Below are 16,449 nucleotides of genomic sequence, written 5' to 3'. Positions count from 1 at the left end.
TCTCGGTGTTAAAAGTGTAGTGTTACACGGATAAACAGTGTTTATTGTTTTTAAGCATTGTGTATAATACTTCAAAAACTGATTATGTATGATTAAAACTAGTTCAAGTGCTTTCGGTGCGTATGTAGGTTATTCTAATTGTCTGTAATAGCTCGTGATTACGTTTATAAGTACGAAACTCTGTCACTCAAAAACAATGTTTGTAGGCGTTTCGCGATCTATATATATATATATATTAGCAGCGTTACAAAGTTTATATATATGTGTTTATATATATAAATATATTTTGAAGAAGATCAATGTGTAGGTTACTATGCTAAGGAAAGATTGTAATTTCGTACACTCGGCTTCGGTGAGTTTAGCCGCACATTGTTATTGTGAACTTAACTTTTGATTATGAATGTAGTGTGTGTGTAAGTTCCGGGTATGTTTTTGTGTTGCGGTGGTACGCTGTTTCCCGGTGAAGAATTATTTTACGACTGACTCGGAGTTTTGAATTTTTAAGCTGCCGAACTTTTTGGATACGCCTCTAACGGTGTCTTCGATTTCGTCTCTGCTCTCTTATTCGTTAAGTTATTTTGGTGTCCTAAATTTTGATTCTCTTGGTCTCCGCCTATTTACGGTTTTCGGGCGTCGTTTCTCTAACGTACGTGCTTCCTTCAAATTTCACATGTTATATCGAAAATTTTTATGAGAGTTGATTTGGCTCCTAGTCGTCTCGTGCATGGTTTTGGACCATTTCACAGTTCTATGTTAAAATTTTATCTTGGTTCTGAGTGGCGACATATGGTCTATGCTGTGATTTTGACAAATTCGCAGAGATTATATTTCTACTTGGATTCTATTCAACGTGTTAGGACTTTATTATTTTTCTCAATTTCACAAAAAGATGCTAAAAGCTGTTTTGTTCTTCTTTCTTGCGTTCACGCCGGGAACTCTGCTGTGTGTGGTTTTCTACGTGTGTGGCTTAGGCAGTGGTATTGAGAGACAATGGAAGGGTCTTTCAACTGTCCTCGCCGCACGGACAGGTATACAGAAAAAAATAAAACATGTTACTTCTCGGATAGTAAGGGAAAATAAAGAGAATGTTCTTTGGCTCTTTAAACAAACAAAAATGAAAATGAAGATTATATGCACTAATGTTCATAATTATACGCAAAATTGGGTTTAAAAGATTTATTTAAAAATTAAATAAAAATGGTAATGATGCAACTGTCACAATAATATAACTACGATTTTCAAGTTAGTAACACTCCTGTATATACATAAAAATACACACACACTCTCACACATCAGCGGTCGCAATTCATCAAAGACAAGGCGCAATACGTGAGCAGTGTCTTGTGTCTATACGAATGGATTAAAACATTCAAAAATGATCGCACAAGTGTTACGCACGAGGAAGAAGTCGGACAACCATCTACAGCCACAAATGATGACAACATTAAACGTGTACGTGACATGGTACGCCAGGTCCCATACACTAACGTATTGACAGCTGCTAACAAGACTAGCGTATGAAATTTCATGGTTACGTCTGAAAAATACGTCAATGTATGACTGACTTTAGACAGACGAATGACTATTGATGATGTGGCACATCGTCTGGCCCCTGATACACCTTCCGACCACATAAACCGGATTACTGGTCATTGTTCCTCTTTGGTGCAAACTTCTAATGGAGTGGCCATGATCTATCTGCAACAAAAGGCAGACAAATGGAGGAATTAGGATCAAACTTCCATAGCATGACCACAACAGCATAACAATAAAATAAACGAGGACAGACAGTATGAACAATGTGAGAAGAATTCTGTCAAAATTGCGGATAATTTTTGACTTATCCTCGTATATACGAGTTGCTTAACAAAATCTGTTGTCAAATTAGTAATTGCCTTTTCTAGTTGCTTACAATGTTGCAAAAGAGATAGAGAGAGGAGACAAAGAAGCTCATAAGATTGCATCTTGCTAACAAATGTTTGGATTCTATTTAGAAAAGAGTAATCACGTGCTTTTTCAGCGATCCATTCATCACGAGTTCTCCTAAAGCACTAGCCATAAATATTTCAATTTTTGTTCAATACTCATCTTAAATAATAATTCTGGTTAAGCTGCTTTTAGTGAAGTTTGACTTGTAATATGTTGGACGAGGGAAGGGAAATTTAAAAGATTTTTCTCGGCTGTACACAATGTTTTAGTTAGAAGAAAATGTGTTTTAGATGAAGAAAATGTGTTCCATCTTTTACTAGGATGTTTGCACGAGAAGATTTGTTTCGTTACCCAGTAAGAAGTGTGGAAGTTTAATAGGGAGATAGTGTGAAAAGGCAGATAAATAGCAGCGATGATAAGGATGCCTATGGTACTGGGGCGGACGCTATTTACGGCTAATTTTACTTGAAATACACTAGATCCTACTTTTGTATATCCATATATTTTTCTTATATTACTTCCATTATTTCACAATATCACTCCAAAGCATGAATTATCTCACTTTTTTTTATTAGTGTCTTTTATTAATTACACTTACCACACGTTAGAACAGAAGAAAGTAAAATACCTTCATCCTTGACACTGCACAGTGGCTTAATGTTGAATTTCATCGTACATGGCGATCTCATGCGATATGTGAGAATTGAGCATATGAATGCTTCGTATGTACGTATGTATACATGTATAATATGTAAAACAGTGCATCTACATAGGTTGCACCAGTTAGTCTTTCTAGCAGGTTTAAACTAGGGATGGCCTTTTTCGAAAAATCTGTTTTTCGATTTTCGAAAATTTCATTTTTCGTTTTTTCGTTTTTCGCTTTTTTGAAAAATTTTTCGTTTTTCGTTTTTTCGAAAATTTTTCGTTTTTCGTTTTCCGAAAAAATTTCGTTTTTCGTTTTTAGTTTTCGAGAAAGCCATTTTTCGAAAAAGTATTCGAGAAAATGTGGCCATCCCTAGTTTAAACGCTACTCGACTCTCTTAATGAATTGATTTTTATCGAGATGTAGCTGACATGTAAGATTTGTATCAAACACAATAATAAGCTATTTCGCTTTAATTTACCAACATTTGTAACAAAAAATGTTTACTCGTACTGTTGATTGTGAGGCATACTAGGTTATTGCGTAATCGTACAAATCTACCAATGACAACCTGCAAGAAGATATTAATTTATTTTATCTCTTTATTGTACCTCACGATAGCAGTATTAATTGTCAACAAAAGCGAGTAGATATTATTTGGCCGTCATAGAGGCCCATCCAAAACAACTCATTTTTGTAATTGCTTTTTCAACAGTTCCTTGGAGATTGCTCTGCCATCTCTCCTTAATCATATTATGAATGTTGTTTACCATAGCATATTTTGGATGACCTAATGATTTTTTTTTTGGATCAAAAGATTCAATATATTTCAGGCAAAATTTTTCGTGTAGGCCTTATATCTGGAGAACTACACATGATGTAGCCAAACCCAAACTCACTTAACTCAGTATGATGTGCTTATTCACACTAGCGTGCGCAGGACATTGGGAATGTGGGTGCCAGATCTAAAGTACCACCATATGGAATATCGTCCTCCTCCCCTCTTTCCCCTAAGAAAAGAAAGCGTCGTTGCACCCAACGCTGCGTCGGCGACGCACGGCACATACATACAGATGGGAAATAATTCACACGTAATCTCTTCTCAGTTTGTAATAATTCTACATAAAAAAGTTTGTCTAATGGGGGTGCCAAGGCACCCATGGCATCTACGTTGCGCACGCCTATGCTTACTCAGTAAACAATACGAAAACTCGATTTAGGGGCTGTTCAAAAAAATTTTTTTCTTACCTGATCCAAAAAAATCCAATATACGGTATTTCATTCAATCAAAACTTTTTTGTACGCCTTATATACGGAGAACTACATACATTGTAGCCAAATTCCAATTATGATTTAACTCGGTATGATGAGCTCATTCCGTAAAAGATACGAAAACTCGATTTAGGGGTGGTCAAAATTTTGTGGCACCTGAGCCAAAAACTAATTATTGGTCAAGATCACAATCTTTTGATCCATTTTTGAGATCATTCCTAAAATTCTTGTTTAAATTACTAAACAGGATTCTTACTTTACACAAATACTTGTAAATAGTAATATAACGCTTAAATACTGGATAAAACTACAGAAAAACTAGTCAAACTACAGGTAACGCGAGAAAATAAAATTATATGCAAGGAATATGGAAGAGTTCAGAGGAGTAGTGTACATAGAATTTCGTTAAAAGGAGATGTGGGATGTTCAAGCACTAGGGTTTCTAACTATTCGATTTGGGCGGGATTAACAAAGAATTCTACGGGAGGAATTTTTTTGTTCACCGGGACAGTTAGAATCCCGGAATTTAATCTACTCTCTCGAACAACAAGTACATGCTACGTTGGTTACAAAATAAACAAACAAATTGCAACTTTGCAAACTATCACCATTGTAAATCACTGGAAAACAATCGAGTTAAAAATTCAGCTGATGTAATGACGACTGACCATCCTTGCAGCCTACCTTCTCCATGTGTGTTCATGGAATTTCTTTTATTGTTTGCACTGAAAATTCTTTTAAAAAATGACTTGAATTGATAATTTTAGCAGAACCCAAAATTTTGTTATTTTTTCTATCCCAGTAAGTTATAACGACTCTATAGAAAAGCGTCGTCAACCTGGTTCGTCTTGTAAAATATCAGTTACGAAGCGATAATTACTTTTCTTTATGCAAAAATCAACTCAGATATTCAAAGATTATTAGTCTCACCTTTATTGCTTGATATGTCTTAAATATTCTTTTTAAGATCGTAAAATACATAAATTCACTTGACTAGGTCAACACATAACATGTACATAGCCACAACTATCCCATAATAATCTCTTACATATATTAAAAACATTCTTCTTTTTTTTTAATTTAAAATGAACATTCTACTAAGTATATTACATATTTATGAACACTTTTTGCCCAAGGTACAGGTTAATATTATACAAACTAAAGTATTTCGTTATAGAAAATGTCGCCCGAAAAAGGGACTGAATATAAAAGTCATGAGTGGGCTTGGCTTTTATATTCAAGAACCACTGGTCTGATTAGATTAATGTTCGTACATTACATATGTTCTTTATATTTTGATCACACCTCGTATATATCTTCATTACATTTTGGTTAACCCTCATATATATATAAAATATTTATTATCATTCACATAAATACATTCACAATAAATCTTTGATTTCATTAATATTTCTCTTTTATTACATTATTATTTATTCTTTATCATTAAAAACATCGTCGCTTAGAAATATAATTAACGAGGGTGAAACACAAATTATCAAGATTACTAGTTTCGATCATTATTACAAACGATGATGTGACAAATAATATTTGTTCTTTTCGGGCGCATTGTATAACAAATTAGTTAGATGTTGCAATTGTAATGTATACATAGTAGCACTAAGATGTCCAAAATAAAGAAGAATTTCACTCAAGGTAGTCATTGAATAATTGATTTTATAGAATGGATCTTATTCTTAACATAATCTTTGATAATTAAACACAAATCAATCTGATATAAATAATCTTTGCCTTTAACTAATTATAAATTGAATTATGATTCTTCACATTAATAAGAAAGAATAAAAATTAAACATAACCTACGTTTGAATAATCAAATGGAAGTAAATAAATTTATTTTACAGAAACAAAAGACACCCTTTTGTTATTAAATAAACACATTTTTCATTATTATTGTTATTTTTCATTCTTATTTATTTGAGCATTTCAAATACTTATAACAATCGTTTTCATTATTAATATTAACACAAACTTTAAAACGAAAATTCATAAGAATCTATAATCAACATGGGTTTAACCTAATTTCGTTAACGGTAATCATGTTACATTCGCACTGGCATATGAATCTAATAAAGTGCATTGTACCGCACAATCGTTGTTAGGTTCTACATTAGGTTGTACATGTCTTTCATCGTGATTTGAATTTGGATACGAAGTACCATCTCGTGAACAATGATTATGTCTATACATAGTATTGGTAGCCTCTCTAGGATTTCGACATGTATTTCTATTATTTTTGTGTCTACTTCGGTTGATTAGGTTAGGCGGATTCCCTACATAGCCTTGTCTATTTTGTTCATTTTGATTGCTAGAGTATACTCGTCTTGGGTTCGATTCAGTATTATTCATACTTCGGATATTCAAATTCCGAACAGGGACCAAATGATCTGAATTATTCTTATTTTTACCCATTCCTGATTGTGTTAGATTCATAGCATAATATTGAGTTTCGTAGCATTGTACAAGCATTAATAAATGACTGAAACTCATACACTGTGTGGAAAATAAGATCTGCTGTAATTTAAATGGAAGCAAATTGCGAATCGATGCAATTATTCTTGATTCCGATTGCAAGGGATTAACAACCTTTAATTCATTATAGACATTTACAACAAACTCTACAATAGATTTGTGCAATCGAGGATTGAAATGTTGATTTCTAAGAGTGGCATCTCTGTTTGCCAGCAAAAAGTCATTTTCGTAATTCGCGATCAATGCCGCTTTAAATTCCTCATATGTACTAATGTGATCACGTATTGCCTTAAACCATAAGGAACAAGGTGGGAGTAATACATGGGGTATTAATTTCATGTATTGTGATCGGTCGATAGACATTATATTGCATTCATCTTGGAACTTCTCTAAGAAAGAACTAGCATTTTCATTGCACTTACCACTAAATTTACTCATGGCTTTGATTTCGCTCATCTTGACACTTAACTTTACCTTTCTTTTCTCACTCCTTGTTCTTGTGGTGTGATTGTTCCGGTCCGTAGCGTGCTGTGTCATGATACCATTTATATTTCGTTCATCAGTGATCTTCGGACAATTTTCCTCTAATATAATATCCTCCTCAGATTCCGGCGAAGGCGTATTTATATCCGGTGATTGGGGAAACTCGAAGCGATCACTGCCCAGATTATTGCGATAAATGTTATCTCTAGCCTGTAACGTTTTAATTTCTTCCTGCATAGTAGCCAACTGGATCTTTTGATGTTTAACGGAAGATTCTATTAACGTTAAATCCTTTTTTACAGCACAGATTTCATGATTTTGATGATCGTGCTTTTCTTGACACTCATCGGCTATCCTTTTTAACTTCTCTTCAAACTGCGAGGATATGTCGTTCATCACCTGGACGATTGTTTGTTTCGTATCGTCTGATTTCAGTTCTATCCGTTCTATTCGTTTACTTAATTCTTCATACTGCTTGCTAGCTTCGTTAAATTTCAGTTCTATCTTCTTTTCCATGGTCTGGTTAGCTTCATAGAACTTCAGTTCTATCTTCTGTTCCATGGTCTGGTTAGCTTCATAGAACTTCTGTTCCATGGTCTTGTTAGCTTCATAGAACTTCTGTTCTATCTTCTGTTCCATGGTCTTGTTAGCTTCATAGAACTTCTGTTCTATCTTCTGTTCCATGGTCTGGTTAGCTTCATAGAACTTCTGTTCCATGGTTTGGTTGGCTTCATAGAACTTCTGTTCCATGTTTGTGTTAGATTCATTGAGCTTCTGTTCCATGGTTTGTTTTATCTCAGTCGTCATTTGCATAATTTGTCGCTGCACAGCTAACAAAAGTCGATCCTCAGATGACAAACTTGGTGTTGCACTAATTTCACCTGGATTACTGGTATTAGATTCCTGTTGCCCTATTTCACTATCCATTTTTCTTTTGATGACCTTACCGCTTCGTAATACGGTTAAGTTCGTATTCATAAATGGTAATATCCAAGTAAATTCAGCCCTACTTTCCTTCTTCGGGAACTGAATTTTCAAAAGTCCCGGGTTTGGTAAACCAAATTTTTATAACGACTCTATAGAAAAGCGTCGTCAACCTGGTTCGTCTTGTAAAATATCAGTTACGAAGCGATAATTACTTTTCTTTATGCAAAAATCAACTCAGATATTCAAAGATTATTAGTCTCACCTTTATTGCTTGATATGTCTTAAATATTCTTTTTAAGATCGTAAAATACATAAATTCACTTGACTAGGTCAACACATAACATGTACATAGCCACAACTATCCCATAATAATCTCTTACATATATTAAAAACATTCTTCTTTTTTTTTAATTTAAAATGAACATTCTACTAAGTATATTACATATTTATGAACACTTTTTGCCCAAGGTACAGGTTAATATTATACAAACTAAAGTATTTCGTTATAAAGTATAACCTGGACATTACTAGGAATATGCAATGACTAAAAGTTCCTTTTTGTGTGCTTTTGGTTATGATAATGACACTTTTGAGAAATTTAATTTCTCATTAAAAATATATATGTATTTCATGCAGTTATGCTGTAAAAATGCAAACCATAGACCTTGGGTTACGAAAATATCAATAAAAATAAAACTAATGTTTTGAAACAGTTTTCTAATTCAAGTTATAGTATAAAGTTAAAAAAAAAAAATCTATCTCCTAATAAGTACGTTCCTCGATTCTTAAATCACCAGGGACGTAAGCAAGGTGCGGATCCTGGAAGTCCGGAACCCCTTGCCCCGAAATCCCGACTTTTCCGGAAATTTAATCTAATTTAAAGGATAATTCGCAAATTCTAATGAAATGAAATTTTTAAGTTTTACATCCCACACCTATGCTGGTTAGGCTAAAGGAGACGGTGATGATGAGAAATGAATGAAACGGTGGAATAAAGAAAGTAGGAGGAGATGGGAGAACACGAGGAAACCCACGCACGCTGTGTTTGTCCACCACAAAGCTCAATTGATGAGAACTGGGATCAAACCAAGAACCCTATGCACTGGAGGTGAACGCTCTACCGCGGCCCTACAAATTTTAGTGTAATTTATAATCGTATTAAATTCGCATTTCCCTCTCAAAGTTTTGGATCCCTACCGAAATAAATTCTTGCGAATACATTTGTAACTCACCTCCAGATAAATGAGAATGCACCGGCGTATCGTCTAATATTTGTTCTGGAATGAGTCTATGCATACTTCGGAACCCTATCAAGCACCCAAGCTCCTCAAGAAATGCAATCTTTTTCATAGTTTTTTAGCCTGGATTTTTTTAAAAATTCAGTTTTAATGAAGTACATCCCATCTTCCTTTTCCCATTATTACACTTAAAACAAATTTTGTTACTGTATTCTAAAGAAAAGTCATGAAAAAATCAAGATTCAAAAAAAAAAAAATAGCTCATTCAATAGGAAAGATAAGGGCGAACGGGTAGGCATAGTGGTTTTCTACATCCAACAAATTGTGTATACGGTAGGGCATTCAACATTTTTTAAATAGAAAGTTCAATAGTAGTCTACTATCAAGAACTGTTCTCAAAACGTAATACATTTCGTGGGATATCTAATTTAAAAATTTATTACTAAAATAAGACTTCATTATAACTACAATGTGATTTAAGAATCGAGGAATTACAATGTTTAACGTTTATTGAGGCCGTCAAAATTTGAGGGTGAAAAAGTTAAGGACTTTACAAACTATACTATTTCAAACCTTTTGAAACAAGATACAACAAAAAAGAAATAAGGAATTTTGTGAATAATGACGTATTACTACCATGGTAAACTAACATTATACTCCCCCCCCCCTTCCGATAAAAGCCATTTATGGATTTAATTTTGTAAACTCAACTCATAACAGGTTCTAACAAAGTATTTGAACTTTAGAATAAAGTGCTTCCCAAACAGACAATGAAAAAATGTAAGCGAAAATTTATACCGAAATCGGAATGCTTTCGAAATACTTGGTTTAAGACAGTATTGTTTTATTTCTTCTTGCCCGTGAGGTAGTTCGTATTTAGACAACCAGTAAAACATGACGAAATGTAGAATTCTTTAGGCACTTCAAAAAATAGTTAGCCAAACAACGTGACACGTGTGTTATACTGGATTGTATAACGAACACTTGCTTTCAATCAGTTTAATACCAGTTTTAAAATCAATCAAGCTAGCACAGTCAGACCGAACATAGGACTCACTAGTGTTTAATGTTGTAAACGTCTCGGAAGTAAAACTGGAAGCATTTGAAATGTATAAAATGGTAAGATATGGTGAGAACTACTTTATTTAATGGATTCAATGTCAGAAGAGTAGGTTTAATTCTTACCCTTATTTATCTACTAAAATGCAATCGGTAGAAATTTACCACAACTTATAATTCCAGATATTGATTTCCATAGAGCTAAAATTTTAATACAAGGCGACGACGGATTTTTACCATAGATTCCGAATTCCCATGAATAGGGTCTATGTATTTCATGTGCACATTATTTTTATATTAAAGCCGGAAGTAGAAAAAGTGGTACGACTTTACGTTTCAGTATTAATTGCTACATATTAATGATAGTAACAGATAATGAAAAACTGTTTTTGATGTCGATTCAGCGCCCGGTGGACAGGCTTAATGTCTCACATTGTCACTCTATTACAGCCAGAACATATAGATTTATTAATTGCTTTCAGTTTTCAATAGTCAATCCCCATACTTTCTAAGTCTACTATAGTTTCACAACGCAAAACGAAACTCATCTGTTCATGAAAAATAATTATTATTTATTAATAATAATTAATAAATATTATAAAAATAATTAATCATGAAAAATAATTATTATTTATTCATTATAATAACAACAATGAAAGCTGTTTACAAAATACTATATTACGAACATATGTACACATATTATTCAACATACCCATCACATGATAACAATTACATTACATTATTCTCTCAAAATTTTTGAAAAGATTTTGTTAAAATGATTACCTTCTGTCTCGCAGAATTGCCTAAAAAGTTTTGGTATCATCTCAATGGTAGATTTACTTGGAAAATAATAATAATAATAATAAACACACAGAAACACAAACCTTTTCTTGATTTGCTGAAGCATGCGTGTGAACAAGGACTTAGTTTTGCTTTGGAATAAGCAGAACAGGAGTGAAAAAACCTCCCCGTACAACGTGTGCTGGTAAAGCAGCTATCTTGATTTTCTCAATATTTTATGAAATACAGAGGTTCTTCATTCTACATTTGGCCAATTTCGACTTACCTAAAAATTTAGAAGAATCCATGGCGCCAGGTCCGTAAGTGCTCGATATGTTTCCCTTGGTTCCTAACAATAGCCCGACAGCGTTATTTCCACTGTAATAGGCTTCTCTGAAAAACTGGGAGGGGAATCTTGTCCCATTCCATTTGCACAGCTTTCCAAAGTCCTTCCACTGTTGTCACACGCCGTTTTCCCAAAGCCCGCTTCAGCAATCCAAATCCACAATAGTCCATAGGAGATTTAACAGGTACCTCATTGAAAGGTATCACCGTATACCACTTGCCTCCTCCATCTCCCTGTAGAATGCGAGGGACGATCGTGAGGTATGTGATGAGGCCTTGTTCATGTGAATGCGCACCAGATTAGCGTCATTTCCGTACATTGTTGGAATCTCATGCCCGTAGATCGGCCGCATGATCTGCTCCTGAAAATACTGAGAATTTATTTTGCAGTTCTTCGCCACCCTACGAATCTTCAGTTTACCTCGGCAACAGTAGTCAGTAACTACCATGAACCTTTTTGGGAAGGATTCTTTACAGACACGGACCCACCTTCCAAAGTTCTTGGCGCCCTTCTCTCGGTACATGATAGCTCTCGGTTTGCCGCAGTCGGAAAGGTAAATCCATGCTTCATCGAGCGTTACGACGTACATCCACTTGTTTTGCCAGATGCCGTTCGTACAGCTTCCGGGCGTTACACTTTCGTTCCTTTTGGTGGGCATCCGTGAGAAGATGGGCGCGAGCTTTCATGACTTTTTTCAGCTTGAGTTGATGATGTAACCTCCGGCTCAGAGTCCCCAAAGACACGTTAAGACGATTAGCCATACAGCTTTGTGCTGGCGGATTTTCTTACATTGCCATTTTGCGAAGTTTCCTCTGCATGGTGGAGGTGGCCTTGGTGCATTCCCGCTTCCTAGGCAACTTCGTTGGTGATCCAAATGGTGGAGTTTCGTTGCCCTTGTACTTTTTAATAACTTTTTTATTTCACTTAAACTGATGTTGCAACCATTCTTCTTATACTGTTTTCTAATGACAGAAACACTAAAGTGGGCGACATAAAGAGCTGCAACATAGCCTTCCCAAAATCGGCTTAGTTTGGGCGGTATTTTGATCACAGAGCGGAAACCCACACACTTGGAAACAAATTTAACACAACACTCACAATATAGGATCCTGTTTTGTGCATTATTGTCCTTCGCGCGGAAAAATAACTCCGTTCCCAGGAAGCCACTGCACAACACTGCAGGACGCCACGAGCCAGGTCGGGTGAGTCCATTCTGCCCAGAGGGGGGGGAGGAACGAAATCGGCCAAACGTAAGCTGAACATCCTCTTTAATTTGATTGTTACTTGTAATTTGTACATGTGATTACAGTATTACAATGGAATCAATTTCCAAACGATGGGATCTGCTTCTTAACATGTAACACAAATATTGGCGTTTCTCAACATGTAATACAAATATCGGTGCACTTCCGGAGCAGTACAGATTTACAACAAACCTATGTGAAAAATGAAATCTCTCATTCTGTGAAACAGTACCTTACGCATTGGGCTATTTTTCTGTTTTACGAAACATGTCAGAGTTGACGGTGAGAAATCAGTTTGAACCCCTTTCTGCGGAATAGGACGCACATTTAAAATCACATAAGATTTTACTCACTTTCATTTTTCCCAGTAGACTAAGATAATATATTATTTTATACGCGAACTAAACTAACTTCTTGTAAGTGACTATTACTAGTATGATTAAAACATTAAATCTACTTCTCATATAGGATTAAGAGAATTATTCTTTCATTTCAGAGGACGGCATCGGTGATATTTCAAAATCAGAGGGCAAACCCCGAAAGAAGAGATCACGAGCCGCTTTCTCCCATGCTCAGGTGTACGAATTGGAGCGACGATTCAACCATCAAAGGTATCTCTCGGGCCCCGAAAGAGCGGATCTCGCCCAAGCACTGAAGCTCACAGAAACTCAAGTGAAGATTTGGTTCCAAAATCGCCGATACAAGACGAAACGAAAGCAACTGCAGCAGGACATGTTACCTCCTAGTTCGGCAAAGAAAGTCGCAGTGAAGGTTCTTATGCGGGATGATCAAGTGGTGTACAAACCAGATGACTTAACAAGGCCGCTTCTCTACCCTACATTTCCACTGCCATTTCCAGCCGCCTGTTACTATTATCCGTTACTTTGTCCACCCCCTATGACGTCACCACTTCAACAACATTCACCTACTTGTCAATCAAATTCCGTCCCCTGCACTCAGTGATTTACTTGTGTTGTACACATCACCTTTACATGTGTGGTAAAAACTTAAAAGGACTTCAATGGAAGATAAGAAATTATGTTGTGTTACAACATAAGTGAGTATTACAAACCAAAGAGTGAGAACTTAATAAGATTAGTTAAAAACTGTATTAATACCTCATTGCATTGCATAAAAACAATGTTCACTTTATGAGTGATATATAGAAGTATCATCTTAACAAAGTCAAAAGAAACAGTTAAATTTATCTGCTAGTTAATTACGATTAACTACTGCACAACCCATGAGAGTATTATTAATTTTATCAATGATAATAATTGTTTGTGATCCTTGTGACGATCAAGCCTACCAACAAATTACGGACGTACGCAGGGAGTGAGTCCTGGAGGTCCGGACCACCAAAATAATTACTTTTCTGTAAATTTAGTGTAATTTTAGTTTTTTTTTTATTTTTACAAAATTTAATATAATTTATCCTAATATTGAATTTGAACTCTCTCGAAGTAAATTCTTGCGTACATGTCTGCAACAAATTAAGGTAATGCATTTAGTCTTACATGATCTATTCAAGTATTAAAATAATTCCTATCAATGGATCAAACTAACACAGTTATTGTAAATGTTAGAGTTATACTTCCGAATGTGTTACAGCTTGCAGGTTGGTCATATTTAAGACATTGTAAGCAGTAAAATTGATAATTGGGTTCAAAAGAAGAGAAATCTTATTGATTTTGATCTATTAAATAGGTTTTGGAAGGTAAGATTCATTCGTCATCGTTTATCATCATTGTTTGTTTCCATCATTTTTTTAGAGAGTTTGGTTTACCAAAATCTTCTCCAGATACCAGTATTTACTTTGTCTATCTGTGTATCCTGTCCGGAAGACAAAAGATCTCAAGAACTGCTTGATAAAACATACGATTGTCACATTTCTCCACTGCAAATACAGGACACGTGTTGTAAAAATAAACAAATAATACGAATTGCAAGCAGATTTGTAAACATAAATTGCAAATAAATAAGTTATTTGGGCATTTAAAAATGTATTTCCTTGTATACTTCATTACTTGACCCATAATAATGAACTTTATAAGACAATTTCAAACACAGAATGATATTTAACAATAGTCTTCATTAATGAATTTATCTGCTGATTTAGGATTTCTCAGCAACTGTTTCAAGACACTAATGAGCAAATACACTGCCAGTGATAGTAAACAAATACAGGACAAACGTGGATCTTGTACAACCTTCAAACAAGGCAGAAAAATATAGTGTAAAATACAGGAAAATCCTGTATATACAGGAAGTCTGGCAACCCTATGGATCACCATGGATTATGGCTAGGATATAGAAAGTCGGAAGTTAGAAATTAAGTTCCTTGATGGAGGTGGTCCATTCAGTTGGTTTTCTAGATATGGACAATTAAAAATTAGTTCGGTCCCCATATATTCCTATGGGAGTTATTATAAATTATCATCCTTGTTTGGTAGACTACCCGCAATGTTACTGAGGTTTGCAGGTTAGTATAATACTAAGGATGCAAAATATTGCTAGTCTATCCATGCAATATAAGGGAACACCATAGTTTAGTGGTTATAACGCTGGGCTCATGTCGTGTGGTCCTGGGTTCGATTCCCGGCCGGTGCTTCGCAATTTTTGGCGTCTACCCAGCGTTGTGAGGCAAACTGGGGAGTCACGTAAAAACAAGACGTGACAACCAGTAGGTCTAGAAAGCTCCTGATGCGCTTCTTAGGGACAGCGCATCGCAGCGCACTGACAACGTGCTCGCCGCTAGGCTTTGCGTATTTCAGCCGGTCGCTGGCGGATGGCGCTGGAGCAGGCTTAGATCCACAAAATGGGCTGTTACGCCAACTGGTAAGGTTTTGGTTTAATCCATGGAATACAATGCCAAAATGAAACTAAATGGTTCCCTACTCGACAAATTAAAAACTTAAATATTCTATATTTTTCAAATACGCATTTATCTTACTAAAAGTTTTTGAGTGCGTAATGGAGGTTGAGGAAAAATGCAAAAATTCCAAATTCAATTTTCACGTTGCGATCCCTTCACTAGAAGTAGACTGTAACACTGGTACTTGTAACATTAAATTACTACTCTGCAATTGTTACCGACAATACATAGCTATATAGGTAACTATGATCTAGGTCTGCATCTGAAGATATAAAACATCAATTGAGATTATGAAAGAAAAAGATTTTAAAAAGTAATTTTCAAGGATCTTATAAAAGAGAGGATCTGCCCTTACAACAAAATCTTGAAGCCATACGTCACAGTTTCGCCACCCCTAATCTGCCCACTCCGCCCAATAGGATTTCAATGTTTTGAGCCAACAATCATGGCGGAAACGAAAGTAGCCAATCAGACGATGGGAGAAACGAGAGTAGCCAATCAGACGTGCCGGTGCTCAGTTGTTTTTTGGCTTCATCGATTTAATATGATGAAGATACATATGGGCAGATCCTCTATTTATAACATCCTTGGTAATTTTGTAATTTGACCAGAATAACGGATAGTGTCTTGTTACTTACAATTTAAGTTAGTTCTGATGGGTTAAACTAATATGTCATAGACTATTATTATCTCAGATTACTATTTAACATAACTACATTATGATTAACTTTCCACCTCAACAACAGTGATAAGATCAGTGTTGTTGAGGTTTCTGAATATCTTAAATTTGAATATGTTAAAAAAAAATAACTTCACATCCTAATAGGTATTCAGTTTTACAGCTGGCAAATAGTAAATATAAACAGTTTGCGTATCATGATGGCATCAAACTATAGATTAATTACTGTTAGAACTAGTTTTACGATCTTCTGATAAAGTTTCAGTTTGTTATCTGGCAAATAAATCCATCAAATAGTTAAATCAGGCATTGCTTTAGATCGCTATCACATTATAATAAAGAATGTATAGCCACTAGACCCACTTATCTTTTGTTAAGTTTACCATCAACTTATTATAAGATCGTAAAATTAGTCCTTAGTGACTATAAAGGTCATATTAGCCTAATTGAACATTTTATAACAAGAATAACACAAGGTAGA

At 35.1% G+C, this 16,449-nt stretch overlaps 1 protein-coding gene across 1 annotated transcript in view; it reads left to right on the top strand.

The window, feature by feature from the left end:
• LOC145666837 (homeobox protein Nkx-3.2-like) overlaps positions 1-14,428 on the top strand; it is a 116,441-nt gene extending 102,013 nt beyond the window's left edge. The window contains exon 2 of the mRNA XM_081734413.1: positions 12,911-14,428. Coding sequence (XP_081590539.1) covers positions 12,911-13,377 — 467 coding nt within the window. The 3' untranslated portion in view covers positions 13,378-14,428. The remainder of the gene's footprint in view (positions 1-12,910) is intronic.
• The last annotated feature ends 2,021 nt before the right edge of the window (positions 14,429-16,449 follow it).

The sequence above is a fragment of the Thermobia domestica genome, chromosome 12 (assembly GCF_964235325.1).
Source record: "Thermobia domestica chromosome 12, izTheDome1.hap1.1, whole genome shotgun sequence".
NCBI classification, from domain to species: domain Eukaryota; kingdom Metazoa; phylum Arthropoda; class Insecta; order Zygentoma; family Lepismatidae; genus Thermobia; species Thermobia domestica.
This window is presented reverse-complemented; position numbering and strand designations above follow the sequence as displayed.